General features: G+C 57.6%; 2 protein-coding genes and 1 long non-coding RNA gene across 17 annotated transcripts; 2 read left to right on the top strand and 1 right to left on the bottom strand.

Moving 5' to 3' along the window:
* The first annotated feature begins 107 nt into the window (after positions 1 to 107).
* On the top strand, positions 108 to 7,955 carry LOC121017961 (uncharacterized). Its single transcript, XR_005784962.1, has 3 exons — positions 108 to 333; positions 1,430 to 1,558; positions 7,868 to 7,955. It is a non-coding gene; the product is annotated as an uncharacterized LOC121017961 (long non-coding RNA).
* On the bottom strand, positions 4,004 to 16,803 carry PRCD (photoreceptor disc component). Of its 13 annotated transcripts, none has more exons than XR_005784953.1 (7): positions 15,934 to 16,803; positions 14,447 to 14,699; positions 14,156 to 14,330; positions 13,794 to 13,858; positions 11,344 to 11,424; positions 6,609 to 6,890; positions 4,004 to 5,787 (listed from the first exon to the last, which is right to left on the bottom strand). XR_005784953.1 is itself a non-coding variant. In XM_040456510.1 (6 exons), exons 3-6 carry the CDS (start codon positions 14,227 to 14,229, stop codon positions 5,762 to 5,764), a joined length of 246 nt encoding a protein of 81 aa, XP_040312444.1. In that variant the 5' UTR covers positions 14,230 to 14,330; positions 14,447 to 14,699; positions 15,934 to 16,795; the 3' UTR covers positions 4,004 to 5,761. The 13 variants fall into 13 exon arrangements, 6 of the variants coding, with proteins under 6 accessions (XP_040312444.1, XP_040312442.1, XP_040312443.1 ...); XR_005784954.1 differs by having other exon boundaries at positions 4,004 to 5,656; XR_005784958.1 differs by lacking the exon at positions 6,609 to 6,890 and having other exon boundaries at positions 4,004 to 5,656; positions 11,348 to 11,424; positions 13,790 to 13,858; positions 15,934 to 16,770.
* A 126-nt stretch (positions 16,804 to 16,929) lies between these two features.
* Positions 16,930 to 26,800, top strand: CYGB (cytoglobin). 3 transcript variants are annotated; one of them, XM_040456503.1, is made up of 4 exons: positions 16,930 to 17,511; positions 22,332 to 22,563; positions 22,883 to 23,020; positions 25,454 to 26,800. In XM_040456503.1, exons 1-4 carry the CDS (start codon positions 17,369 to 17,371, stop codon positions 25,820 to 25,822), a joined length of 882 nt encoding a protein of 293 aa, XP_040312437.1. In that variant the 5' UTR covers positions 16,930 to 17,368; the 3' UTR covers positions 25,823 to 26,800. The 3 variants fall into 3 exon arrangements, with proteins under 3 accessions (XP_040312437.1, XP_040312439.1, XP_040312438.1); XM_040456505.1 differs by having other exon boundaries at positions 16,944 to 17,511; positions 22,883 to 23,056; positions 25,454 to 25,566; XM_040456504.1 differs by having other exon boundaries at positions 16,955 to 17,511; positions 22,883 to 23,046; positions 25,454 to 25,606.
* The last annotated feature ends 624 nt before the right edge of the window (positions 26,801 to 27,424 follow it).

The following is a 27,424-nucleotide window of genomic DNA, read 5'->3' as shown; positions in this document are numbered from 1 at the left end:
CTTAAGGGTCTCTGTCTTGCCCTTAAAGGCACTGTTTTGTGTATTACTAAAGGGAAGCGTGGGTTCCCTCCCTGTAAACTAAGTTCCTTTCATTTCAGACTTGGAGAGGGAATTTTGAGGGTAGAAGTTACGAGAAGCTGCTTGTCTGTCGGCAAGCAACCTGCTGCAGGCACAACATAGTAATAGCGAACACTTCATAGCACCTACTATGTGCCATTCACGACTTTTGGACCCTGTGTGTGTCGATTGCTTTAATCTGCACCACCGCCCTGTGAAGTGTGCCATCACTACCCCCGTTTTCCAGAGGAGGGAATGCAAGCATTGAGAGACGAGGTAACTTTCCCAAATTCACACAACTAGTAATTGCTGGAGTCAGGGTTTGATCTCAGCCCTGCAGAATCCATGCTTTTAGCACTAAGTTTTACTGAACTGCATATATCTATACATCAGTCATATTACAGGGCTTTGGGGTGTGGGGGGAGGGGAGCAAAGAGGGGTTTTGTGTGTTTGTAGGGGTGGTTAGGGATGGAATCGGCGGGCGGGTTGGGGGGGCACCTGTTCCATGGTTTTGAGCCACTTTAGGGCAGGAGGGGTGAGGATGGCAGGCTGCAGGGGGTGATGGGTACAAGACTGAGGCTCTGGGCTCTGGCAGGGGCGTCTTGAGTCCCAGACCAGTTGCCACCTACTGTGTGGTGAGGGGCCCCTGTGCCATGGTCCACGGTGTAACTTTGACACCGACAAGGCACTTAATGGAAGAGCAGCAGGCTCACAGCGGGTGGGCTGGCACGGGCGGCTGGGCAGTGGCCAAGAGGACAGAGCAAAACGCAGTGAGCGGGCTGGTGCCAGAGCACATGTCGGGCACGCTGCCCGGGCAGTCCAGAAATCAGTGGGAAAGACAACAAAGGATGCATCAGATTTCTGAACTAGCAGGCAGGGGTTCAGAGCTGTTGAAACCAAAGTGGTAGTGTTGTGATTTCTTCTGTGCTCATTGTTGGTGAGGTCTGGGACGTTAGAGTTTTTAACGTACGGTGGAGAATTATTATGTAGCTGTCAGTCAAGGCTAGTGTGGCTCTGTATTTACTGACGTGGAAAGAGTCACACAGTCTAGCCGTAAGTGACAGAAGTAGATCACAAGCTGCACAGAGCCAAAGTGCTGGTCCAGGACCTTGGCTCCGAGCACCGGGGTGAAATGCAGTCAGCTGTCCTGCTGTGTTCAGGTGGTTAGCTTGCCGAGTCCCATCCACTGATAAGATTTAAAACATGGTGTCTGAAACCCACATGAATAGGAAACAGAGTCTTTGGAATACTGAGGTTAATTTCTTAACCTGGAAAGGAAATCTTTCCCGTCATCAGCCAGAACAGAAGGTGGGTAGGTTTATCCCAAGCAGTGGACTGCTTACACTGTGAACAGTGGCACCACGATTTATAGGAAGTTCGTCTGTGCAGCAGCACCATTCATCGCCAGCCCACAGCTGTTGTTTCTACATCTTACAAACGGAACAGAGCTACTGGATGACTTTGTGCTCCAGTGGCGGGAAGCTCCTCCCCAGCCCTAAGGGTGAGTCTCGATTAGTCTGCACCAGACCCCCTTGCGGTAACTCTATTCCTTCTGCCAGGAATTCAGAAATGGGTTTGTGATGCAATTCTGCCAAGTTGGGGAAAGTTTTCTTGTTTTGAAAAACAGCAGCCTCTCTTCTGGCTTTGGGACACCGCGAAGATGTGATGCTCGAGGCTGTGGCAGCCATCTTGCATCCGTGAGGCTTGCTGCAAAGCAAGAGGCCAAAATCTGACCCGGCAGAGTGGAAACCAAAAACGTAGAGTCTGCGATGATGAACTGCTGAAATCCCAGTCCTGAAGCCCCCTACCTTCAGACCTTTTGTTCTGATTCAGAGTCACATATTTTTGCATTTTACTGAGTTTCTGAATGCGAGAGGCATCTTACAAACAATGGCATGTTAGTTTCAGTGACACGCAGAATGTGCGATTTAAAAAAAAAATCTCCTTACTGTTTCGGCCATCTTCAGTTTGGTGTTCTGTTAGAGTCAAAACCATCCTAAATTATCTGATCGACATGTCCCAAATCTTTTTTTTTTTTTTTTTTTTAAATTATAACTCTCCGAAAGAACGAGTCAGGGCAAAATAAAAGGAGGGGCACCTGGATGGCTCAGTCAGTTAAGCGTGTGACTTCAGCTCAGGTCATGATCTCACAGTTCACGAGTTTGAGCCTTGCATCGGGCTCTGTGCTGACAGCTCAGAGCCTGGAGGCTGCTTCGGATTCTGTGTCTCCCTTTCTCTCTGCCCCTCCCCTGCTCAGGCTGTCTCTCAAAAATAAATAAAACGTTAAAAAAAAAACAAAACAATAAAGTGTACCCTATTTACGGAGAAGAGGCGACCTTGGCATTGCAGTGGGTTCTTTCCTGTGTTTGCCAACAGCAGGCATTTCACTTGTCTGCTTTGAAGAGCTGTTGCCTCTCATAAAATTATTGCTTAATGGGTTCTTGAAAAATAAGGGCGTATGTGAAGAATGTGTAATGTCCTGTTGACCTCTTCTGCTCTTTTCAGGACACGTCTCTCCATTCCCAGAAACCCTGCCTTCTCACGACTATTGCCCAGCCTTTGCTTATACTGTTTGTTCCCTTTGCCTTGAAATTTCCTTCCCTTCATCCTCTTCTCTGCTGAGCAAATTCCAACTCCTATGTCAATACCCCCTCCACAAAGTCTCACCTGAGAAGCTGCAACGGTCCCGAGCTCTTTCCTCGGTGTTCTGTCGCAGGCTGGTTTAGCACATGCTCTGCACCCAGACAGGCTTGGAGTCGAGCCCCAGCCCTGCTGCTTCTAACTGAGTATCCCTGGGCAAATGACCTCCCCCTCTGTCTCAGCCTCTTTTCTTTTTATTATTTTTTTTTCATTTTTATTTTTTAATGTTTATTTTTTTATTTTTTAAAAATTTTTTAATGTTTATTTATTTTTGAGACAGAGAGAGACAGAGCATAAACGGGGGAGGGGCAGAGAGAGAGAGAGAGAGAGAGACACAGAATCGGAAGCAGGCTCCAGGCTCTAAGCGATCAGCCCAGAGCCCGACACGGGGCTCGAACTCACGGACCGCGAGATCGTGACCTGAGCTGAAGTCAGACGCTCAACCGACTGAGCCACCCAGGCGCCCCTTTTAATGTTTATTTTTGCGAGAGTGAGAGAGACAGAGTGCGAGCAGGGGAGGGGCAGAAAGAGAGGGAAACACAGAATCCGAAGCAGGCTCCAGGCTCTGAGCTGTCAGCACAGAGCCCCACGCGGGGCTCTAACTCATGAACCATGAGATCATGACCTGAGCCGGAGTCGGACGCTTCACCAACTGAGCCCCCCCAGGTGCCTCTCAGCCTCTTTTCTTATCTGGAATTTTAGAACAGTACATGCAAAACGCTTCCACGGGCCTGGCACAAGGGAGCACTTTAAATAAACAGAACTCTTGTGGCGCCTGGGTGGCTCAGTCGGTTAAGCGTCCAATTTTTGATGGTTCGTGAGATCGAGCCCCGCATCGCGTTCTGTAGTGATGGCTTCGAGCCTGCTTGGGATTCTCTCTCCCTCTCTGCCCCTCCCCTGCTTGCTCACATGCGCGCTCTCTCTCAAAATAAATAAAAATAAACTTGAAAGGGGCGCCTGGGTGGCGCAGTCTGTTAAGCGTCCGACTTCAGCCAGGTCACGATCTCGCGGTCCGTGAGTTCGAGCCCCGCGTCGGGCTCTGGGCTGATGGCTCGGAGCCTGGAGCCTGTTTCCGATTCTGTGTCTCCCTCTCTCTGGGCCCCTCCCCCGTTCATGCTCTGTCTCTCTCTGTCCCAAAAATAAATAAAAAACGTTGAAAAAAAATTTAAAAATAAAAGAATAAAAAATAAACTTGAAAAAGAAAGAACTCTTGTTATTTGAGCATACTTCTTATGATGCTCACTGTCTCGTGATTATTTGTTTCCACCAGCCTGTGAGCCAGACAAGGATCAGGTCTTCATTGATTTTTTTTTTTTTAACTCTTTAAGTCATCTTTATTGAGGTGTAATTTACATACAATCAAACGCATCCATTTAAAATGTACGATTCGATAGTCCAGTAAGTGATACACCCGCGTAACCGCCACCCCAGTGACGATTTAGAACCCTGTCATCGCCCTGAAGAGCACCTCTGGTTTTATTTCACAGTCTCCAGATCCAGCCCTGGCCCCAGGCAACCACTGATCTGCTTTCTGTCGCTGCAGATTAGTTCTGCCTGTTCTAGAATCTCCTATAAACAGATTCATACAGGAGGGTGTTCTTTTGTGCCTGGCTCCTCGCGGTGCCCCGGGTTGTGGCCCACAGAGTGGTTCGTTGCCTTTTTATCGCTGACCAGAATTCTGTACAGCCCTCGTTTATTCATTCACCTGTTGATGGATATTTGGGTTGTTTCCACTTTGGAGCCGTTATTAATAACACTGCTGTGAACACCTCTGTACAAACCTTGGTGTGGCCCTGTGTTTTCATTCCTCTTGGATAACTTGCTAGGAAACAGCCAAACTGGTTTCCCAGCAGTGTCTTCCAGGGTAACAGCTGCTCCATACCTTCACCAACGCCTGTTATGGTCTGTCTTCTTACGCATTCATGTGAGCGTGCACTAGTATCTCAATGTGGTTTTCATTTGCATGTTTTTTAATTTGCATTTAATTTCCTTGATGACTCACACTACTGTGTATCTTTTTTTATGCGTTTATTGGCCGTATGTATACCTTCTTGTGAAGTGTCTATTAAAACCCTCCCCCTTTCACTGGGCTGTCTTCCTATCGAATTGTAAAACTTCTTTGTATATTTTGGATACAGGTCCTTTCTCAGATTTTTGCTTGGCAAATAGTGTCTTTCCAAGAATTCGATCAAGTCCAATCTTTCCGTGTTTCTGTGACGGTTAGTGCTTTCTGTATTCTCTCCAGAGGGCTTTTTTTTTCCTCCATCGGATCACCTTCCCCGTGTCTGTTTGGGGATCCCACCGACGTGTGCCTATCCTTAGGAACGCCACACTCTCTTGAGCTCTGATCTCGTCTCCTCACCCGGACAAGACCACTGCGGTCCGCTTGGTTTCCCCTCCCCCTGCCACAGGCAGGGAACAGGCAGATGCCGAGACAGTCCTGGGGTCACCAGCCTGTGTGCTGCCTGTTGTCAAGCGTCTGTTTCTTCTGCTTGGCCCAATTTCCTGATTGTCTGTGGCAGGAATTCTTCATTTCTGCATCCACAGTGCCTGGCACACAGGCGCTCCATAAACATTTGCCGAGTGGGCGGATCACTGCCAGCATCTCCAAAGACAGTCCATTATAGTCTCTTTTGACCGGGACAGTCTGGAGGGCCCCCAGAGGTCAAGTGGTCCATCGCCTTCATTTTACCAGACGGTTCTTTCTCTGAGGGTGGTCATGAGTCCTTTCCACCCTGGCACCAGCCCACTTGGGTTCGACTCAACACATGCCTAGTAAATGGGGAGACTGAGGTCCGGGAGAAGGAAAGGTCATGTGACCAGGCAGTGGCTGAGCAGGCGCGACTGGGCTCCCTCGGCCAGGATCTTTCTGTCGTCCTCACTGGCAGGTCGGGCACTGTCCCCCTTCATCGCTGGCACCTACCACAAGGTGCGTAATGTTGCAGGCTCCCGGTACGTGCTTGTTAAATAGATGGCCAAGGAACACGTTAAATAATTTCTTTTAATGCATCGTTCAGCCGGCTTCTGCATATGGCAATAAACGCGTGTGGGCGCGCACATGCGCTCACACAGACACACGCCTGGCCATTCCTATCCAGGTTCAGAGGTCATAGTCGGTCAGTAAATCTTTTTTGTTTTCATTTTCTCAGCCACTCTCTAATCTTAAGCCCCACTAGGGGGCATATACCGCACAGAGAGGGTCTGCAGTCCTTGGGTACAAGGACTTGTTTCCAGCTTAAGTCCCCGGGGGTCCCACTCCACGACGCCTCCTCCCTGAAGCCCCGCACCCTCCCCCTGTAAAAATAAACAAGGCCTTCCTTCTCAGCCTCCTCCCTCTCCGGCTGGGGCTGGGCCGCTGCCACCTTCCTCTCCCACCCCCAGGGCTCTGCCCCCGCCCCACCCCCAGGGGTTGAAGGCAACAGCAGAGCTTGAGTGATGACCTCAATGTCTGTCATCCCTGTGAGCCGCCATGGCTTCCTCCCTGCAGGGGGTGACAGATTCCCCCAGGATCTAGCCTTTGGGTGGGGGTGGGGTGGGGTGGGGCAGAGCCTGGTTCAGCCTAGAATGATGCATCAGGAGTAGCCCTGGTAATCCCATCCCCCCCCCCCCATCCACCTGCAATGGCATCCCTGGGGTGGGGCCACAGCTATTCCCGGTGCCCTGGTTGTCCTCAAGCCCAGACTCAGTCCTCCGCCCCCCAACACCTTCACGGGGCTTCACTACTAGCTGTGAGTGACCTTGAGCAAGCTCTGTGAACTTCGCTTTCCTTATTGGGTGAATGATAACAACGGTTCCTGCCTCATCAATGAGACAATGCATATAAATAAAGCACCTGGCCCACTGCCTAGCACATAATAAGTGTTTGAGACACATTAACATTAATAATATTATTGGTATCATTATCATATTACCGTAAACCTTGGCCATTTTCCTTCTTTTCGGGCTCGCAAAGAAGCATTACTTCCCACTGTCGCAAGGCCTTGGGCTTCTTCCTAACAGTGACGTCCTATAGAGGGTCCCTGGGAACCGCCAGGGCCCTGCTCTCGCCTGGTGCCTGCCTCAGATCGGGAGCCACGCCCACCTAGTCTTGGGCCAGGGCCCCTTGGGCGCCCTGGCCCAGGACCACCCTGCCCGCATCCGCACAACCGCACGTTTGGGATGGGCGAGGTACTCCCCGTGGTCACATCCGCGCCCTAAGGTGACACAGGACAGCGGCAGCTGCTATGTCTGCTTCCCTTGCTGCCCCCCGGGGCGCCCCCCCCACCTCGTTAGCTCTCTGGTCATGTTCCAGTCTCCGGGAGAGACTGGCAACAACCCTGAATCTCAGCCACAGAAGCAGCAGACAGCAGCCCCTTCCTGCTCCCAGCTGCTGCCCTCGGCCACCCTGCAGCTCAGAGCAGTCTTTTCCCTGTCACTCAGGCTCCAACCAGCAGAGAGATTAGCATACAGACAGAGGACAGAGAAGCATCAGGGCAATCACCTCGTGTCTTCTCTGGGAACAGAGATGCATTCGGAAAGTGGAACCAGTTGGAGGGGAGGTATCCAGGCCAGGACTCCCACTGGAGGCTGGGACGGGGTTCGAGGCCCCCAGAGACAACAGTGATGCTCCCTCGTATGGCCTGACTGGGTGCTGGGAGCTGGGTCTTACCAGGTGCCCCTGTGCTGTGCTCTTTTTCAAATATATGTATGTTTTTTTCAAATATATGTATATTTTAATGTTTATGTGGTTTTTTTTTTTTCAACGTTTATTTATTTTTGGGACAGGGAGAGACAGAGCATGAACGGGGGAGGGGCAGAGAGAGAGAGAGACACAGAATCGGAAACAGGCTCCAGGCTCTGAGCCATCAGCCCAGAGCCTGACGCGGGGCTCGAACTCACGGACCGCGAGATCGTGACCTGGCTGAAGTCGGACGCTTAACCGACTGCGCCACCCAGGCGCCCCAATGTTTATGTGTTTTTGAGAGAGAGAGAGACAGACAGAGCATGAGTGGGGGAGGGGCAGAGAGAGAGGGACACACAGAATCCGAGGCAGCTCCAGGCTCCGAGCTGTCCGCACAGAGCCCGATGCGGGGCTCGAACCCACGGACCGGACCGTGAGATCATGACCTGAGTCAAAGTTGGCCGCTCAACCGACTCAGCCACTCAGGCACCCTTCCTCTGACTTTTTCAGAATTACCCATCGCCCCACTGCTGTGATTGCAGAGAGACAGGCAGGAAGGGCCACGGGGTGAGGAAGGCAGCGAAGGACTAGCTATTCGGAACCTACTGTGGTTGCGACCTTGCCTGTTCAGTAGGCGACAGGTCACAAACGCTGTCACCCCGGCTCAGATACATTGAACGCCGACTGTGTGTGCTAAGCACACTCTCCGCGCTATCTAACAATAGCTTCCCTGTTACCTTCCTCGTATGAGAAACCCCAGGCAGGGCTGTTCAGGAACCCACCCAAGGCCACAGAGGCGGGAAGTGATGGGGGGAGGCGAGATTCAAACCCGGCTCTCTGACTCCAGACTCCCCGCTCTTAGATCCCGCATTGTTATTTCATGGTGGCCAGCGCCCTGGACCAGGGGTGCCTCGGCTCTGTCTCTCCGGTCGCCCTTAATCCCCTCCTTCCTATTATGGTCAGTCTACCGAGCCCCCCCCCCCCCCCAAGTGCTTCCCTGTCCCCATTCCCAAGCAGCAGCTCTTTCCAAGGAAACGGGGTGGGGAGAAGGACTCGGCCTTTTGGGGACACCTCGGGTCCACCCCTGCAGCGGGAGGGAGATAGTGGGCTGAGGAAGGAGCGCCTCAGGCCCGGGCAGCCTTCTGTAGAGACGCTCTCGGCTGAGGGTGGCAACTTCCTGCAGCAGGAACGCAAATGTGCTGGTTGTGCACAGCGCCCAGGGGTGGGAGAGGCCCCGGGAATAAGAGGCGAGCGTGGGCTGGGTGTGTGGGGAAGGTGTAAACACAATCTGCTCCCACCAGAGCCAGCCTGCTCCGTACGGGAGAGCACCCCCCCCCCCACCCAGCCCACACAGCGCTCCAGCTGCCAGGGTCCCCTGGCAGCCGCCGAGGCCGGGCGAGAACACATTCCCCACCCCCAGCACCCCTTCCCCTGGCTTTCCCTCCCCTCTCCTGGGACAGAAGCCTGCAGGGGCCCCCATCCCCTGAGCAGGTTCCTAGAAGAGTGCTGCGAAGGGGTGTCGCTTCGTGGATGTGTGTCTGGGCCGCGAGCCAGCCCCTGTCCGGCCAGGGTGACCTTGGCCTGACAATGCCTCAGACCAGTGGAAGGAGACAGGGCAATTTGGAAGTGGCAGGGAGCAGAGGCGAGGCTGCAGTGACAGGAACGTGGCGAGCGAGCAGAGCACAGGACGAGCTCAAAGGTAGGATCGGGGAGCGCAGGCTGGGTCCCCGGAGCAGTGCCCCCCCCCCCCCCCCCCCCCCGCCACCGTGGCCCTCAGCCTGACAGTCCTGTCACCGGGGAAGGTGAGGCCTCGCAGGAGAAAGACAGGCTGACGGGAGCTGAGACAGGTGGTCATGAACTCCTGGGCCCGTGTCAGGTGGGCGGTGGGGCTCTGTCTCGTTCCAGCACAGAGCTCCTTTCCCTGGTGTGACCCTTCCCCTGACTCCGCCCTGCCCTACTTCTAGAGGCTTCCACTGCCAGGTTCCCCCGCCTTACCAGCGGCCCCTCCCCCCTGGTTTCAGCGTGGGTCCCCTCTGTCTGCATCATCTCCCCTCTCCTTCCCTCAGAGGTGGAGTCAGGGCCGCAGAGGGACGGCTGTCTAGGGAGTTCCCCAGCTGCTGCCTCCACAAGGCAGGGCCAGGGGCCCGGCCAGGCTGAGACTTCCCTGGTGGGCAGTGGGGGCTGGATGGGGGGGAGGGGACACGTGTGGGCGGGCACAGGGGTGGGGGGGGGGGGGGCTTTGGAAGATGAATGGCTTCCAGACAGCCGGGAGCAGTTGCCTGCGGGGTCTGCGCCTGGATCTCAGGGAGCAGAAGCGGAAATTTGCTTTTATCTCTGCTCCGGATCGGGCAGGACTGCGAAGAGAGAAATGGGAAGAGCAGCTAGGGGCAAAGGAGGCCACTGAGCAGGCAGCAGACTGACACAAACAAGGGTCACGCCCTCCCCCCTCTCTCCCCACTTGCCACTGGCCCTTTGGAACACGCGCACGCGTGCACACACGCGCATAGAAACCCACACTCGGGGGACAAGCTGAGGGATGCCTGCTCGCAGCTGCAGGCAGACATGTCACAGATCCAACTGGCATTTCCTCCTGATAATCTCAGCCGAGCAGCAGTGAGTGACAGGGGGTGAGCTCTAGGGACCGGGGAGAGGCAAGTGCCACAGGGAAGTGAGCGCCCCCGCGGCAAACTGAGATCACACGGCCTGGGACCACAAGCTTCAGGGGGGCTGCCCGAGGACCCCTTCTCTCCCAGAGTGGCTGCCTGGGCCCTGGGGGGTAAGAGCGTGGGCTTAAAGCCTCCATCTGAGGCTGTGGGAGGGGGGTGTCCCCCAGTTGGGTGTCCCCCCCCCAGCTGGCTAGATGACCCTGGACAAATTCATTCACCTGTGTTTCCTCGTTGCCAAAATGTAGATAATAACATGCCCGGTCTCCTCGGGTCATTGCAAGGATTAAATTTGTGAACGTGGGGCACCTGGGTGGCTCAGTGGTTAAGCGGCCGACTTCAGCTCGGGTCATGACCTCGTGGTTCACGGGTTCAAGCCCCGCGTCGGGCTCTGTGCTGACAGCCTGGAGCCTGCTTTGGATTCTGTGTCTCCTTCTCTCTTTGCCCCTCCCCCGCTCATACTCCGTCTCTCTCTCTCTCCCTCTCAAAAATAAATAAACGCTAAAAAAAAATTTTTTTTTAAATTTGTGAGTGAGAAACCCTTCCATAGTGACCATGAGCCATCAGCAACCCCGCGGTTCTGGGGCTCCTCACTCCCGACCTATGCCTCCCCGAGCCCGGGCTGCTGGGGTTGCCCCAGAGTTGATCCAGCAGACCCCACCAAGTCCCTCTCTGGACCTCAGAGGAAGGGAGCCCATCTCAGAGCAATAAACATCTCTGCCCCTCCTGCCTGCCCCAGCCAGGCCTTGCCTCGGGAGCGCCACGACCAGGGCCTGGGGTGAAGAGAGGCCAGGCAGGTCCAGGGGCAGAAAGGGAGGGCTCTACATTCTCCATTGCTGCTTTTTCCCATTTTTTCTTCTTGCTGCTGCTGCTGCTGCTTCCAAAGCACCCTTTGTGGGGAAGGGGGCAAACCAGGACTTGAACTGAAACAGAAGACCAGGCCAGATGAGCACTGCCTCCCATGCCAAGGCAAGAGCTTGTGTCGATGCAGAATGGATATTCCAGAGCACCACCTCTCCTTTACAAGTCCTCTGGCACTACCCTCAGGCCCCCTGCATGACCACCACCTCATCCCCAAGCCTAGAAAATGCTGTCAGGATCACACGTCATTCCCTGAAAACTAACCCTTGCCCCGTGGCCTGGACCACAACGGGCTCAAGGTAGGAGTGGATGGGAGCCCACCCCCCTTATTCTCAACCTCCATCGATGACCACAGAGCCGAAGGTGGCCTGCTCTGCTCCCACACGGCCAGGCCTTGCAGAATCTTCCTTCCTTGTCCCCAGCCCAGCCTTCTACCCTCCAGGGCTCACAGCCCTGCCCTACCTGCCTCTGCCAGCTGATCGCAGTCCCCGGGGCCGAGCTCTGCCTGAAGAGATGAGGACTTACTTCGGAGGCTCTTTCTCCCTAAACAGAAAAGCACAGTAGTCAGAAGATTGAAGGGGATGGCCTTCCCGTGTTTCTGGACTTCCTCTTCCTCCCAGCCCATGCCTAGCGATTCACCCCACTACCCAGGGGGTAGGAGTGGCCGGGAAAGCAGCTGGAATTGGAGAGCAGAAATTTCAACCCCTGTGCCGCCCAGGCCAGACCTTCAGAGCAGCCACTATAAGCAGGACGGGTTAGATGTTGGGCCGATTTTTCCAATGAACTGAGTCCTGAGGAGTTAACAGGCAACTACTCCCTTCCAGCCAGACCAGACTGGGCCAGGCCAGGCCAGATGGTCCAGATTCGGCTCTGTTCTCCTGACAGGGGGTCCAGGCCCATTTGCTGCAAGGGACATAGACTTGCCTGAATTCAGGGACCTGTCAATCCGCATCAGCCCCAAATCAGATGGATGACCTTGAGCGAGCAATTTACACGCCACGTCCCTCAGTTTCCTCCACATTAACGGAGAGATAGAAACACCTGTCTTGGGACACCTGGGTGGCTCAGTAGGTTAAGTACCCAACTCTTGATTTTGGCTCAGGTCATGTTCTCACGATTCGTGGTTCAGGTCCCGCTTCGAGCTCTGCGCTGACAGCACGGACCTGACCTGCTTGGGATTCTCTCTCCCTCCCTCTCTTTCTGCCCCTCCCCGGCTTGTGTGTGCTCTCTCTCTCAAAATAAATTAATAAATTAATGAAAGAAGAAAAGAAAAGAAAAGAAAAGAAAAGAAAAGAAAAGAAAAGAAAAGAAAAAACAAGACAAGACAAGACATGTCTTGCCAACCCTCTGGGACTGTTGAAATTTCCAAGCGAGTTAATACACGAGAGACCTCTGGGGAAGAAAAAAAGCACCAATCAAGTGTCACGTAACAAGAGAACAGCCAGCATTTATTAAGCAGCCGTGCCAAGTGCTTTACGATTCTCTTAATTTCAACCTCACAAACCCCTTCACACCATTCTCTTACTAATCCCAGTTTATACGCCACTAAAAAGATCACGTAACTTTCCCGGAGTCTCTCAGTCAGCAAGAGTGGAGTCAGGACTTGAACTCTGTGCACCTGCAGACCCAAACTCAACAGGGAGGACCAGTCACGTGAGAGCCTCCTCTGTGTGAGGCCCGGTGTCCGTCGTTTTGCAGCCGTCCTCCCGTTTCACCGGTACGAGTACTTGGGCACTATCGTGACCATCTCAGCTAGCCTAGATGTCAAGGAAGGGCATCACAGGAATGCCGGCTTCCGGCACGTGCCCAGAGCTTTCCCAGTGGGCCTGCTGACATTCAGAGCCTGGGGGAGTCCCAGCACCAAGGAGGAATTAGGGGCCACGCATGGAGAGAGACTCATGTTCTCATGGCTCGCCAGTCCCTGCGTGTCTAAGGGGTGCTGCAGGCAGGTCCCACACCCGGAAAGAGACACGGGGGCGCATCAGCAGGCAGGCATGCTGACCGGCACAGCCACCTGAGCCCTGTGGGGAGACTCCTTCCTGCCAAGGGCCCTGGAGCCCAAGCGCATCATGCTCTTTGTTTCGCTAGGGGTGAGAGGCGGCTAGTCGACCTTTTGCAGGAAAGAATGTCACTTCACACAGGACTCCCACACTAGCCGGAGGTCCCCAGGCACAAAAGAACATGCAAAACAGTACGTTCTTAATAAAGATTTGTTGCTTTTTCAGTGTTGTTGGTTTGTTTTTTTATTTTTTTATTTTTTGATGGGCGTAGGAGCCCCTGTCATCAAAGGACACTGGTCACCCAGGGAAGGAAAAACCCAGAAGTTCCCAAAACTTCACCCCTTGTAAAGGCCACATGGTTTCAGCCCAGGGAAGAGTTAACTTTCTGGCCACTGGAGACAGCGTCCTGCCCGCAGGGGCTGCCCAGCCAATGGCACTCAGTGCCGATGATGTCATGCTCTTCCTGCGCCTTCTATTGGGGACCGGACAGCGAATCCCGCTAGAGGTTCAGGCAGAGGAGTCGCTGAGGCTGAGCGGGGGCAGCAGGAGAGGGGGAAGGGAAAGCGAGCAAGGCAACGCAGGGCTGCCTCTGCCCCATCCCTGTCTCCAGTCCCCCTGCGCCTGCCTGCCGCTAGAAGGGACCCTGGGGACCAGCCCACACTCGGACAAACAGGCAGAGCAGCTGTGGTCCAGAGGAGAGGCTGGGGGCTCCCAAGGCCAACTGGAGAAAACAGACGTTGAGTCTGCCCACCAGGCACACGGGGAACAGGGTGGCTGGGGCCAGGGGCCAGCATACAGCGTGCGCGCACACACTCGTGGTCCTCCGCAGGCTCGGACAGGGGCAGGGAGAGCGGTAGCTTCTTTAGACGCACCCTCCCTCCTCCACCCCACGTTCTCTGCTGCCTTACCTGCCTGAGGACTGGAGGTCTGTGTCCACGTTGCTGCCCACGACCGCCCCATCGAGTCCGCTGGGCTCTCTGTGGGTGGGAGAAACAGGCGGGAAGGGCTGTGGGCAGTGCCCAGACCCAGACCCCCTCTCTCCCGTGGGACCCAGCCACGCTGGGCTGTGGCACTGGGGGCTTCGGCCAGAGTCTCTGAAGGGCCGCAAACTCCCCCCTGCTCTGAGGGGAAGCCCCTCAGGGACTCCCGGCAAACCCCCCTCCCAGCCTCCCTGGAGGTCCAGGCAGCCTCTGCCTGCCTTTGGCTGGGCTCTCGCCCCAGCCAGTGGATTCTCCCCACCACCACCCGAGCCCATGGCCCAGTCGGTCTCTCACGGTTGGACCCGGTTGGCGAATCGGCGGCGCCAGAGCATGGCCAAGGTGCTGAGCAGGAAGAGGGTGGTACACATGGCTCAGCCGCCCCATCCCCTCCCAGACGGGGTCTGCAGAAGAAGGCCGAAACGGCCCGCCGGCTCCCACAAGCACTGCTGGGTCTGTCCCGAGGTTCCTGCTGGTGATGGATTAGGAGGCTCAAGCTGATTAGTGGGGTCAGCAGACCCGACCTTGTGCAGACTGATTAACCTCGCTGGGCCCAGGCTGTCCCCGACCGTGGCAGCGTAAATTCACCTGTCTGTTCGGGATGTGGATGGGATGTAGATGTGACTAGGGCCTGGGTCTGGCCCTCAAGCGGCTTCTCGTCTAGACACATGCAAAGGCAGGTGAGGTAAATGACCACAATAGAGTGACTTGGGTGAATGAAGGCATCTGCAGGGGGTTGTAAGCGGCAGGGAAAGCTTCAAAGAGGAGCCGGGGACATCTGAATTTGCAGGTGCTCAAGGAAGGTTGGGCCCCCAGAGGGAAGACTGCCAGCGCTGCAGACCTGAAAGCACAAAGCATATTCCAGCAACCGGAAGTTGATGGGCAGTGGAACCATGATGTCACGCGGAGGCTTCAGGAGGGGAGGAAGGGAGGAGAATGTTAGATGATGAAGCCAGGAAGACAAGGGAGGCCAGAGAGTAAAGAAGGGCCGGCTACGTGACTCGGTTGTCCCCTCTGGACAATCCTCTCCAGATGTCACTGATGACATACCCTCTTCCGTAAAGACCGAGTTCAAGTGGGCACTCCTGAGATAGGTAGTCACATCCGGTTAAAAATTATATACCATAGTTCCGTGCAAACACACTCCTGCCCCGTAAACACAGATAAAACTTGTAAAGGATGAGATAAAACCAAACAGAAAGATGATTTCTCCTCCTTCCTTTCCACATCCCAGTGGAAACTCTTGGGCCGCCACTTGGAAGGGCATGGCACTGCTCTGGGTGTCCGATCAGAGGGGCTCAGTGAGGTGGCCCAGTGCGGTGTGCTCGGTCTTGGCCCAGGCAGCATGTGGAGCAGACATGCTCTGAACATCCCCTCTCCTCCATCCCTCACCAAGTCCTCCAGAAGAAGGCACTAGATCTTCCTTCCCTCAACTGAGATGGAGGCAGTGTCAGGGGGTCTCCCGCCCAGGATGCCAGGGAGGGACCTCAACCCTGAGCTCCAGGGAGGGCCCAAGCTGGGGCTGCACGTGGGCTCTCTACTTCCAAACGTGATTTTTTTTTTTTTTTTTTTTTTTTTTTTTAGTTTTTAATGTTTATTTTTGAGAGAAAGAGAAACAGACAGACAGTGAGAGAGCTGGGAAGGGGCAGAGAGAGAGAGGGAGACACAGAATCTGAAGCAGGCTCCAGGCCCTGAGCTGTCAGCACAGAGCCCGACATGGGGCTGGAACTCACGAACGGCGAGATCGTGACCTGAGCCAAAGTCAGCCACCCAGGTGCCCCCAAGATTTTTTTTAACATTTTTAAATGCTTATTTATTTTTAAGAGACAGAGTGCAAGTGAGGGAGGGGCAGAGAAACAGGGAGACACAGAATCTGAAGCAGGCTCCAGGCTCCGAGCTGTCAGCACAGAGCCCAACGCGGGGCTTGAACCCATGGAATGAGAGATCACGACCTGAGCTGAAGTTGGCCGCTCAACCGACTGAGCCACCCCGGTGCCCCATGATTTTTAAGATAACATTACCCAAAGCCTAGGGGATACATTGCCCCATTACATTACCCCATTAAGATACATTACCCAAAGCCAAGGTCTTCTGATACTTGCACTGGGACACAAAGTCTTGAGAAGGGCAGAGTCTCCAGGCGCTAGGAGAACAGGCATCAGGCTTGGTCTGGGAGTCAGAGGGGGGACCGGGCTGTCCCAGGTCCAACAGTTGCCTGCAGGGTGGGGACCCTTTGGCTCTCTGAGGCCCAGCCCCCACCTCTGGTCCAGTGGCGCTCACACCTCTCTGAGCAGGGCCGGCAGGACAAGAATTTGTCCTCTCCACTCCCAGAACCCCTTCCTAATCGGAGCCTCGGTAGCTGAGATGTCTCCAGCGGCCTGGGCCTCCCCAAGATTTCTTGACACCTTTCTCCCAGGACCTCTTTGCCCGGCCGGCTGCCTCTTCTTCGGACTTTCCTCCACCAGGGTCGGAATTCTGGGCAGCGCGTGTGGTTTTTTGTTTTTTGTTTTTTTTTTTGTTTTGCCTGCCCGTGTCATTAATAAGCCACCCAGGGACTTTTTTCCGACGCCTTGGACGCCTTGTGCACGTACCGAGGGGGAGGGGGTGCTGGCCGGAAGGAAAGGGGGCCGCAGGCCTCTGGCGCTGAAGTTGGACAGCCGGCCCCCATCCCCGCGGCGGTGGATTCCAATAAGGGATTGGAGCAGGGAGGCGACCCCAGTCCTAAACCCTCCAGGCCCGGGGGTCCGCAGCTCTGGGGGTGGCGCCGACGCCCCCAGCGGCTGGCTCGGGGGAGGCCGGGAGTGAGCGTGGGCTCAGCTGGGATCCCGGCGCCGCCGGAGGGGCTGCGTCCGCCCCCTCGGGCGGGAGGGCGGGCGGCCACGCCGCAAATGCCTGGGAGTGTTTGACTTTGAGTCAGTTCCCCGCCGCGTGAAGGGTGCACACACGCACACGGCCCGACACCGCCCGCAGCGTGAGCGGGGACACCGTGCCCACCCACCCGCCCCCCGCACCAGCCTGGGGCGCACTCCTGTGCGGCCCGCGCAGCCCGGCGCCGCGTGACCGCCCCCTCCCCCCCGAGGCCCCCCAGCGCTCCCACCACACCTACGCCCCAGCCCCGCCCGGCGGTCAAGGTCCGCGGTGGCCCGGCGGGCGCCAGCCGCGTCGCCCCCACCCCGCCCAGCCTTCACCTTGCCGGAATTGGCTCACCGACGCGGGGTTGGGGGTTTGGAGCGGCTTTATTTTTTTTAACATTTTTCCAGCAGACCACATCCCCGCCCCCCGCTCGCGGTCCCCCGCCCCCCGCACATATACCCTGCACACACACACACACACACACACACACACACACACACCCGGCGCGCACAGACAGACACGCTCCCTCCCTCCGGCGCGCTCTACCCCTCGCTCGCCAGCCCGCCCGCCGCGCACGCAGCCGGCCCCGGCTCCCCGCGCCCGGCGCCCCGCGCCCCGCCGCCGCCGAGCGAAGCCGGGCTGGGCTTGGAGCTGCTCATGGAGAAAGTGCCGGGCGAGATGGAGATTGAGCGCAGGGAGCGGAGCGAGGAGCTGTCCGAGGCGGAGAGGAAGGCGGTGCAGGCTACGTGGGCCCGGCTCTATGCCAACTGCGAGGACGTGGGGGTGGCCATCCTGGTGAGGTAGGTGTCACTCCGGCCCCGGCCGAGCCCCAGTCCGGGGGAGGGCGGGCGGCAGCGGCTCCAGGCAGGGGCGGGTTCGGCCCCGGGTCCGAGCTCCTGAGCTCCTCCGGCGCCACCTCTCCGGCTGAAATTGGGGCCGGGCCTGCCCGGGTGTAGGCAGCGTGGGGCTTCCCCGGGGTGGGCGAAGCCCTGGCTGAGCCCGTCCTGGCTCTGGGCGAGGGGCTAGGAACTAAGAGGCAGACACAGGAGGAGGACGCCTCTGTCCCCCTCCTCTCCCGGGGCCTCAGAACTCCTGGCCGTGCCTTCCTCACCAGCGACCCCAGCCACCCAACCCAGCTGTCACAGGCACACGTTTCACCCACCCTTCGTCGGGGGCTCCCCATTTTAGAGGCAGGAACACTGAGGCTCAGCCTGGAAGGCGGGCAAAGAGGAGCAGACCCCTCTCTCCAGCGCAGCCCCTTTCTGTGTTCAAAACCTCTTGGAAGGACAGAGCCAAGGGCCAGAGAATAGAGGTCAGAAGGAGTAGGTCACAGGGGGGGTCCAGTTTTCCCAGCCGGCCCCTTCCTGCCCCTAGGGGCTGGGAGGGCAGCAAGCTCCCAGGTGAGGCACAGGTGAATGGAGAAGCAAGCAGTCCCTAGGGTACAGTCCCTGCTGAGCTTGGTGGAGGGAAAGGAAGAAGCTTCAGGAGTCAAGGCTCCACCCTGAAACCACCACTTGGGGAGGAAAGGCCATGTGTCTTGGGCTCAGAGGTTATCCAGGTACCACATGCCCCTGAAGTGACACTTATTTACACATCTACAGGCCCCGTAGACACATACCGTTCCTCTATAGTTAATGTCCCCAACCCCCACAAGCTAGTGACTGACTATAGCTGCAGATTGATGCTCTCTTCCCACACGCGCTGGTCCCCGGGGCGGGGGGGGGGGGGGGACCGGGACCCGCAACTCACCCTCAACCCCCTGTCAGCAGCAGAGGGAAGCTGCCGGATCTCCAGCAGAGTAGGGCAGTCTTACTATTTGGAGCTAGGGTGAACCCTTGCTTGTGAAAAGGAGAGTTGAAATGCATGCCTGTCTCCCAGTCCTGGCCCGGCTTTGGCTCCTGTGCCTCCCCGACGCTCTCTCCCTTCTGCCTCCCCCAGGCCTGGGACCTGCCCAACTCCATATTGATATGCCCTGATTCCAACTTGGAAACAGATTTTGGAGAAAAAAGAACAAGAAGCACTCTTGAGTGGCCACTTCTTTGGGGGAGGATTCTAGAGGAAGGGATATGGGGATGTGGGCAGCTCCGAGGCCCAGAAACACAGGGGGGATGGCGGGGAGACCAAGAGGGGGTTTCAGATCCCGAAGCCCTCAGACATTCTGAGGCGCCGACCTGCACGTGGGAGCACCCACACAAGCACACTGTGGGTCGTGGAGTCACAGATGCACCAGACTGCATCCCTGGAGGGTGGCTCTTAGCCATGTATGCTGGCACACGCCAGCCCACCAGGCCTCAGGATGCACCCGGTGAGCACATGGGTCACCCGGAAGAAAGGAGGTGGAGTCCACGGGACCCTGGAGATTTTCTGTCCAGATACCTTGCCCTTTGCCAGGGAGGACGTGGAGGGGACGTGTCCAAGATCCAGCTCCTGGGGTACCGCCCAACTTCCCCAGGAATGGGGGGGTGGGGTGCAGAAGAGGGAACTGACCACTAAGGCCAGGGCTGTTTCTGGAGAGGCTGATGTCTTGGCAAGATTTCCTTTCTCTCTGTGCCCCTGCAGTTCCCCATTCCCGACTCTTAGGGAGGCTGGGTTTGGGCTGGGGGAGGGGGGCATTTACCAATGTACTCAGTGCTCAGCGAGAGGCCCACAATTAATCTGAGAAGGCCCGAGATAGCAGTTAGGTCTCGCCTGCTGGTCAGCCCAGGCCACACTGCACCTGACCCCACCTCTGTGCTGACTGGAGCCCAGCTCCTGCCTGCCAGCCTCCCTCCTCCAAGCCACACCAGCCTTCCTCTCCTGGGTCTCTTCCTGCTCTCTGCCCCATGACCTGCCAGTTGGGGGAGGGCTGGGTTAAAGGGGCTATAAGGGATAAGCTTCTCAGGTGTCCCAAAGGCCCCTCCCCAGTTTGTCACGCCCCCCTCCCCAACTTTACTCACATCCACAGGGACAGGCCCCAGTGAGAGCCTGAGAAACTGGTCTGACCCATCACTCTCAGGTCGTCCCTCCCCACTGGGCTAAGGCCAGCCGCACCCCCACGCCCTCCCCCCTCCCCCTGCCCCAGGAGTGAGCAGCCACGAAGCAGTGGAGTGGCGGTGGCCGGTGGCCGTGGAGAAGCAGTCTTGGAGTCTGAGCCAGACCCCGCACCTGCAGTGCGACCGCCCGAGCTCTAGAAAGTCTCCCCTCCCAGCTCTAGAAAGGCTCCCCTCCCGGTTGTAACTCTGCCGCCTTCCCCCTCGCACTCAGACAAGCCTATTTCAGGCTCTCCTGGAAACCCAGATGCCTCTGGGAGCTGAGAAACTCCCCAAGGCTGACTGGGAGGGTCGAGAGTACACGTGGAAGGGTGGAGGGGCCGGGGAGAGAAGCCCGGATGAAGGAACAGAGCACACGACCCCTAGACTCCCCTGGTCCAGCGCAGCCGCTCCCTGGGACTGTCACTTCTCGGGGGCCACAACCTGGCCCTGGGTGTTGAGGCAGGAGACCCATTGGGTTCCAGGCCACCATCTCCCTGGCACAGCCGCCTCCCCGAAGGCAGGATGGGGAAGCCGTCGAGGCAGGGACCGTCTGGGTTCTTTCCTGGCCCTGCTACCCACTTTGCTGGGCAATCTTGGGCACGGATTCCTAAAACAGAATGTGGCGATAAAGGCAGTGGCAACCTCAGGAGCGTTTTGCAGGATTAATGAGACAATCTAGTAAGTGCTCAGTGAGTATTCCCTGCTATTTCCTCCTCAGTGAAATGGATACAATGCCTGCTTGGTCGAGGCAATTAAATGAAATAACAGGCTGGGACGCTTTGCATATTGTTACACGCGCGCCGGGCGAACAGCGATCATTATTTTTATTGCGATGTGAAACGCCCGAAGTCTAAGATACTCATTTAAGTCCAGATTGGGCTGTTTACATTTGTCCTTCATTACAGGGCCTCTCCAGAAAAATCCAGTGTATTTTCAGCCTCATTGCCTCATTTGGCCCCCACCAGAATATCTGTGAAGTATCGAGCCAGAGGATCTCCTCTCGCGCGTTTGCGGACAGGAGGTTGTGAAGTAGTTTGCCCAAGGTCACCCTGGGTCTCCACATGGACTGTGTCCCCGTCACTCCCCCCCCCCCCCCCCCACCAGCAGGCGCTTTGTCGCTGGGAGGGATGGCCTGGGCCAGATGCCTTACTCTCTGCATCTGTTCTGGGCTCTTTGGCCAAAGGGCTGATTTGGCAAATTATCGGCTTTCTCTGATCGCAAAGGGGGGAGATACCCCAGGGGTGTGAAACAACCTGACAAAACAGGCCCAAGACATTCCATCCCGTTGTGGGAAGTTCCGATGGAGCCTGGGTGTGACCTCCCACCACAGCCAGCTCTTCAGTATCATCCTGAAGGCCACAGGGCCCTGGGCCCTGAGGTGATGGGTCAGAGGGTGTGTGAGAGCCAGGCTCTGCTGTTGGGTTGTGGGACCCAATCCAACAGGCAGAAAGGAAAGAGTCCATAAAAGGTGTCAGGGAACCCCTAATGGCCTTGAGGGGAAAGCAGTAGTCCCCGGGGAACAGCCTGGGCACTCTGGGAAGGCAAGTCTGACCAGAGGAAGAGTAAGGAAGACATTCCACTGTGTGGACAGAAAGGCTGGCACGCTCAAGGAATGTTTTACCCGCAGTACGTGGGCTGCAGGAAGATGGCTGGAGTTGGGACGGTTTAATCCCAAATTAAAGGACTGGAATCCCGGATTAAGGACGTTGACTCTGGCCGGTAGACAATGGGGAGCCGGTGAATGTTTTTGAGCAGGAGAGTGACCTAATGAAAGTGATGTTTGACCTAATGAAGTGTATTAGACAATTTCAGATAAGCCAGGGAGGGGAGGAGAGAGCTAGGAAGACCTGGGGTCTGCCCCCAAGATGTGCGCAGGCTTGTCGGAGAGTTGTGAAGTGATTACAGAACCGCGCGAGGTGGGTAAGGTGAGTCAATAGCTTTAATTAAATCACCCAATCAATATGTTCTGCAGGCCGAGGAGGGAAGCAGGTAGTGAAGAGGGAACAGACGGAGCTGGCGGGAGGACTGGGTCTCATTGCTTCTCTCCGTTGACCGGGTGACCTGAGCTAAGTCACTTGGGCTGTACTTTGTTCACAGAGAAAGCCCTACCTTTATCGTGATGAAGGCTGGCATTTACTGTGCTGAGGGCTCCCCACGCGGTCTCTCCGTGCAGCCTCATAACAAGCTAGGAACAACGATGCCCATGGCATGGATGGGGAAACTGAGACCCAGAAAAGTGAAGTCACCTGCCCCGGGGTCGCACTGGCCCGAGATCCCAGAACTAGAGCTCCTAGTGTCTCTGCTGTGACTGGAGCAGGCGTCGAAGGGCGCGTAGGGTCTAGAAAGGAGGCCAGAGCAAGGAAGGCAGAGGCCTGAGAGACAGAGCCGACGGTCTGTGCAAGTCTGGCCGACAGAAATGGCCAGGACCTGGGTGGGGGGCTGCATGTAAGCCTGCTCGGCCAGACGGAGGGCCTGTGTCCGAGAGACAGCACCCGTGGTGGCGAAACAATGACTGGTCCTGCCTCTCCCACCCCGCACCCCCTGTATCCTGGCCACCTCGGGGCGGGGCCGGGCTGCCCCTCCTTCAGCGATCACCCACCTCCTGCCAGGTTCTTCGTGAACTTCCCGTCCGCCAAGCAGTACTTCAGCCAGTTCAAGCACATGACCGAGCCCCTGGAAATGGAGCGGAGCCCCCAGCTGCGGAAACACGCCTGCCGGGTCATGGGGGCCCTCAACACTGTCGTGGAGAACCTACATGACCCCGAGAAGGTATCCTCTGTGCTCGCCCTTGTGGGCAAAGCCCACGCCCTCAAGCATAAGGTGGAGCCCGTGTACTTCAAGGTACGTGGCTGGGTGGGTGCGGCCACTCTAACCACCCACCTTGCTTTGCTCTGGGAACGCTCGGGGAGGGGGCAGCAGAGGTGACCACTGGGCAGCCCAGCTTCTTCCCCTGGGGTGGCTGTGACAGCGAGGGGCAGCAGGATTGGAGGGCAGCCGGGGCTGGGTCTCGAAGGTGTCTGGTCCCCACAGCTGCCAGGCTGCTGTGTCGGGAGTAACGCCCTCGGCCAGACGCTGGGTAGAAGGGGTGCTGCGGGCCCTGGGAAGCTTCGGGGAGCAAGACGCCCAGGCATCTACTTCCCGCTCCTCCCTCTGCCCCCAGATCCTCTCCGGGGTAATTCTGGAAGTGATCGCCGAGGAATTTGCCAATGACTTCCCACCAGAGACGCAGAGAGCCTGGGCCAAGCTGCGTGGCCTCATCTACAGCCATGTGACTGCTGCCTACAAGGAAGTGGGCTGGGTACAGCAGGTCCCCAACGCCACCACGTGAGGAGGGGTGAGGGTGGGCCGGGCAGCCTCCCTGCTGTGTCCTCCCCTGCCCCCTGACCTCCCATCTCTCCTGGGGCACTGGAGCTGACTGCTGGGGCGGGAACCCTTCCGGGAGGCTGGGTCTGGGGTCTGGCACCCTTAAGAACAGGCACGATGGGAAAGGCACGGGCCGGCTTGAGCCCAGGGCGCCTGCTCGAGGCTACTCAGAGCAGTGAGCCTCGGACAAGTCCTCCTCCAGGAGAGCCATCCCGCTGCCTAGAACCAGAGAGCACCCACAGGGCCCAACACCAATGCGGCCCAAGGCAGAGAGGGAGGGTCTAGCAGCAGCTAGAGGTTCCTAGCAGGAAGGCTGGCTCATCGAGCCCAGAGGCAGCCCAGGCCAGCTCCTGCAACTTCCTCCCTAGGTACCAACCACGTGGGGGCTGTTTTTCATCTAAGGCTGACCAGTGCTCCCCGCTGCCTCTGCCTCAACAGGGCTGGAGCCAGAGAATCACAAGGACGTGTGCACACACGTGCACGTGCCCAGGCCCACGAGGGGCCTGCGTGGGTATCACCACCACGCACACCATGGGGCGGGGGGTGGGGGGCGTGTTTACTTCTAGGCTGGCCCTGGAGGCCGGGTTCCCAGTTCTGGGGATGGGCTCGAGGAGGGTGGCCAGCCTCAGTGACTCCAGCCGAGTCAGAGGACGAGGGGAGGGCTGGCTCCTAGACATGGTGGCTGGGAACACTCCGGCCTGCCTGGGCCCCCAAGGGGCAAGGCGGCTCTGGGAGCTCCACGGAGGGGCGGAGGAGGCAGAGCTCGAGTAGGGAAGAGGGAGAGGAGCGTGGGCGGGAATGGGAAGCAGGGGTCAGCCAGCAGCTCAGGACACGCGTTGTAGAGAAACATTCCCAGCAGTTTCCCATAGAAAAGGCGCGTCTCCTCCCCAGGCTCCAAGCTGGCCCACGGAACCTCCTAGACCTCCTGCTCGCAGGCCTCCCGGCCCAGCTCTGGGGGAGGTCCCTGGAGGGCAACCTTGGGAGGCCAGGCCTCCTGACTTTCCTGCCGCTGACCACACTGGCCCCAGCGTGCTCCTGCTCCCTTCCCCCCACATCGGCACCACCCGGGGAGGGAGGGGAGCTCGGGGAGCTCGGGAACTTCTGGCTACAGCCAGGCAGCAACTCCAGATGTGCACAGCTGGGCCCTGGGGATCTGCCCCAGATCCCCAGGGTGGACGGGAAGCAGGCAAGAGACCTCTACCTGCCAGAGGGGGTGCTGGCAGAGCCTAGAGAACTGCCGGAAGCAGACGGAGGGGCCAGGGAGGGTCAGTTGGGGGGAAGGGGGTTGCCCTCCCACGCCTCTCCCCAGCCTGGCTTCTTCGCTGCTGCCGGAGATGAGTTTGTTTACAGCCAGGAGACAAGACTTCCTGCTTCTAGAGAAAAGGGCTTTTTTTACAGGGGCCTAGAGGGACCGGAGGGGGAGAAAGAGAGAGAGCTGGCCAGTGCACGCCCCAGTGAATCAGAAACACATGGACAGCGTTTCCCGACACGAAGCCCTGTCCCCTCCCCTCTCTTGCCCCAGCTGGACCCCTGGGACTTCCATCTCGCCAAACCCCAAACACGAGGAAACCAGCAGAATCTCAGTCTGCCCATTTCTGCTCCTCGCAGAGTGAGCCGTGAAGGGCCACAGGGGCCCCGCCCCCATCTAGACTTGGGCATCTCGAATTTAGGTCACTCCCCACACCCACCCCCGCCAGACATGAAGGGGATTGTCCCCTCGTCCCTTTGCACACTCTCCCCACCCCCCACCCGGGTCTCCTGAGGGCGGGGTGTGGGCCCCAAGAAGGCATGTCTCCCTGGGCCCGGGGCCTACACACCCAACCTGCTGCTAAGGTTCAAATGGGTTGAGACAGTGGGAGGCAGTTACACAGCAGGGTCTTGGCAGGGTTTCCATCCAGTTTCTCTCATCAGGGAAGCGGTGGTGGGCCAGCACAGGGGCTTTACGGGCAGAGAATGCCTTTGTGTGGCAGGAAGGGTACCCAGCCGGGTCAACCAGAGTGAAGGCATGGGTCTCAGAATTCATAGAAAAAGAGCTGATGTTGGAAGGGTTCTTTGCAGCGTGTGAAACACGTTCACACAGTTGATGTTACTTCAGATGCGATTCACATGGTGGAGAGAAAGACCTGGGGGCCGGGGGGGGGCGGGTGGGGGCGGGACCTGACTTGTCTGAGGCCACCCAGCAGGTTCCTAGCAGAACTGGGGTCTAGTGGGTTGCCTCCAAGCTGCAGTGTGATGGGTCTCTTGGAAGATACTGTCCTGCCTTGCCATCCCCTGATCCCTCCCCGCTGCCCCCCTCCCGGCGTCCCCTGGTCCCACTCCATGCCCCTCCCCCCATAACCTCTCACTTCATCTGCTGTCTCATCCACAGCCCTCCGGCCACGCTGCCCTCTTCGGGGCCATAGGACCCCCCCCTCTCTCCTTCCCCCTCCCAGGCAGCACCCTGAGCCGAAGGCCGAGTTCTGAAGACCCTCCTTGGGTGCCAAGGAAGCTGGAGGAATCCCTGACTCGTCTTCCCAGAAAGAGGCAGCCTCTGCTGTGGCCACGGTCCCCACCGGAGCCGCCAGGAGGTGGCGCTGGCTGCCTGGATGCTGACCCCAGCTCAGTGGCCTGTGGGGATGGGGTACCCTTCCTCCTCGAAGAGTTGGGCCCACCCTTCTTAGCTTTTCTACTCTCTGTCAGAGACCCAGCTGAGCAGCTGGCAGGAGTCCGGGGCAGGTCCGAGTCTCTCCGGGAATAAACCAGCCCCGTTTCTGTCTGCCCGGCCAGCATGCAGGTCCCGTGTCACCTATCTAGAGCATCACGCACACACATCTACCATATATACAGATATATTCTATATACGATCTATATATAAAATATATATATATATATATATATACATACATATCTATACTGTGTATCTGCGGGGCCCAGGGGCCCAGAGGCACTTGGGAAGCTTGGGTTCTGCCCATCTGCGTGCGGGGCAGGGAGGGGTCCTTGTCATGCTTCTGGGCAGAGGACAGAGTGTTGTGGCAGAGATGGGGGTCCCGTGTCGGAGAGAATCTAGGCCTGTGGGCACGGTTGGGGTGACCCGAGGGCCTGGGTGGGCAGGGTTGGGGTGACCCAGCTTTGCCAGCCAAGTCCAGCCCATTCTCTGACCAGCTCCCCACATTCCTGCTTTCCACTTCTAGGTTAAAAAGATTTGGCTTCCCCCGGCCCCCCCCCCCCCCCAAGGATGTGGCTCCCTGACTTGCTCCAGCCCATATGGGCAAGGGCCAGCAGAGGGGCCAGCGTGTGGGACAGGATGCCTGCCCTGGGGGAGGGGCCGTGGTAAAGAAGCCTCGAATGCCAGCCCCATCTGCCTTTGCTGCTTAGGATCCCAGCAGAAGCAGGGGCTCTATGCTACTGTCAGAGGTGACAGGCCAGATGTCCCCATCCCGGGGCTCTGGGGGCCTCGGGCCTCGGGCCTTCCCTCCCCACCTCCCCCCACCCTGGCTGCTGACTGGCAGTTGGTCCTGCCCACCCATCTGGGTCAGAGATGCGGGGGACCCCCCCCCATGTGTGTCCCTTGGTCGTGTACCGTCCTCAAGGGTGTCTGGCTGCTGTGTGGCTGCTGTGCCTGTGTCCCCTCCCGTCCCTCCTCCTGCAGCCGTGCGTCAACTGCCTGCCCTTTTGTAGTTTCTGATGTTTGTAACCAGTCCCAGCCGTGTCATTAAACAGACTCGCTCTTCCCGCGTCTGTGCTTCTCATTCTGTCTTTTCCTGCCAGCTGTCCCTGGCCTCTGCCTCCCCTCCTCAGTTCAGGGCTCAGGGCTTTTCTTGGGAGCCACCCAAGGGCCCGCTCTCCTGTACCTCAGCCTAGGCTGGCCGGGGCTCCTCTGAGTTGGGGCTCACCACGGGAGTGCACGCCCCGACCTGTTTCATCAGGAGCACAGAGCTGGAGACTGGAAGCTGGGCTTTGGGGCTTGTGTCGGGGGCGGGGGTGGTGGGGGAGCCAGCAAGGGTGTTTGTGCTTGTTTTCATTTTTTTGTAACGTTTGTCTATTTTTGAGAGACAGAGTGTGAGCGGGGGAGGGGCAGAGAGACAGGGAGACGGAATCCGAAGCAGGCTCCAGGCTCCGAGCTGTCAGCACGGAGCCCGACGCGGGGCTCAGACCCACGAGCCGCGGTGTCATGACCTGAGCCGAAGTCAGTCGGATGCTCAACTGACGGGGCCACCCAGGTGCCCCTGTGTCTGGTTTCAAACGTCAAGGGGCTTTTAATCTTTGGTTCTGGAACTCTCCTCCCTAAGGAGGATAGAATGAGTGAGAGAGGAATCGGGGAGAGACTTTCAGGAAGAAGGGCCCTTGCTGGTCTCAGGGG

This window comes from Herpailurus yagouaroundi, unplaced genomic scaffold (assembly GCF_014898765.1).
Source record: "Herpailurus yagouaroundi ecotype Mexico unplaced genomic scaffold, PumYag 217, whole genome shotgun sequence".
Lineage (NCBI taxonomy): Eukaryota > Metazoa > Chordata > Mammalia > Carnivora > Felidae > Herpailurus > Herpailurus yagouaroundi.
Note: the sequence above shows the minus strand (reverse complement) of the source record. Positions and strands in the feature narration are given on the sequence as shown.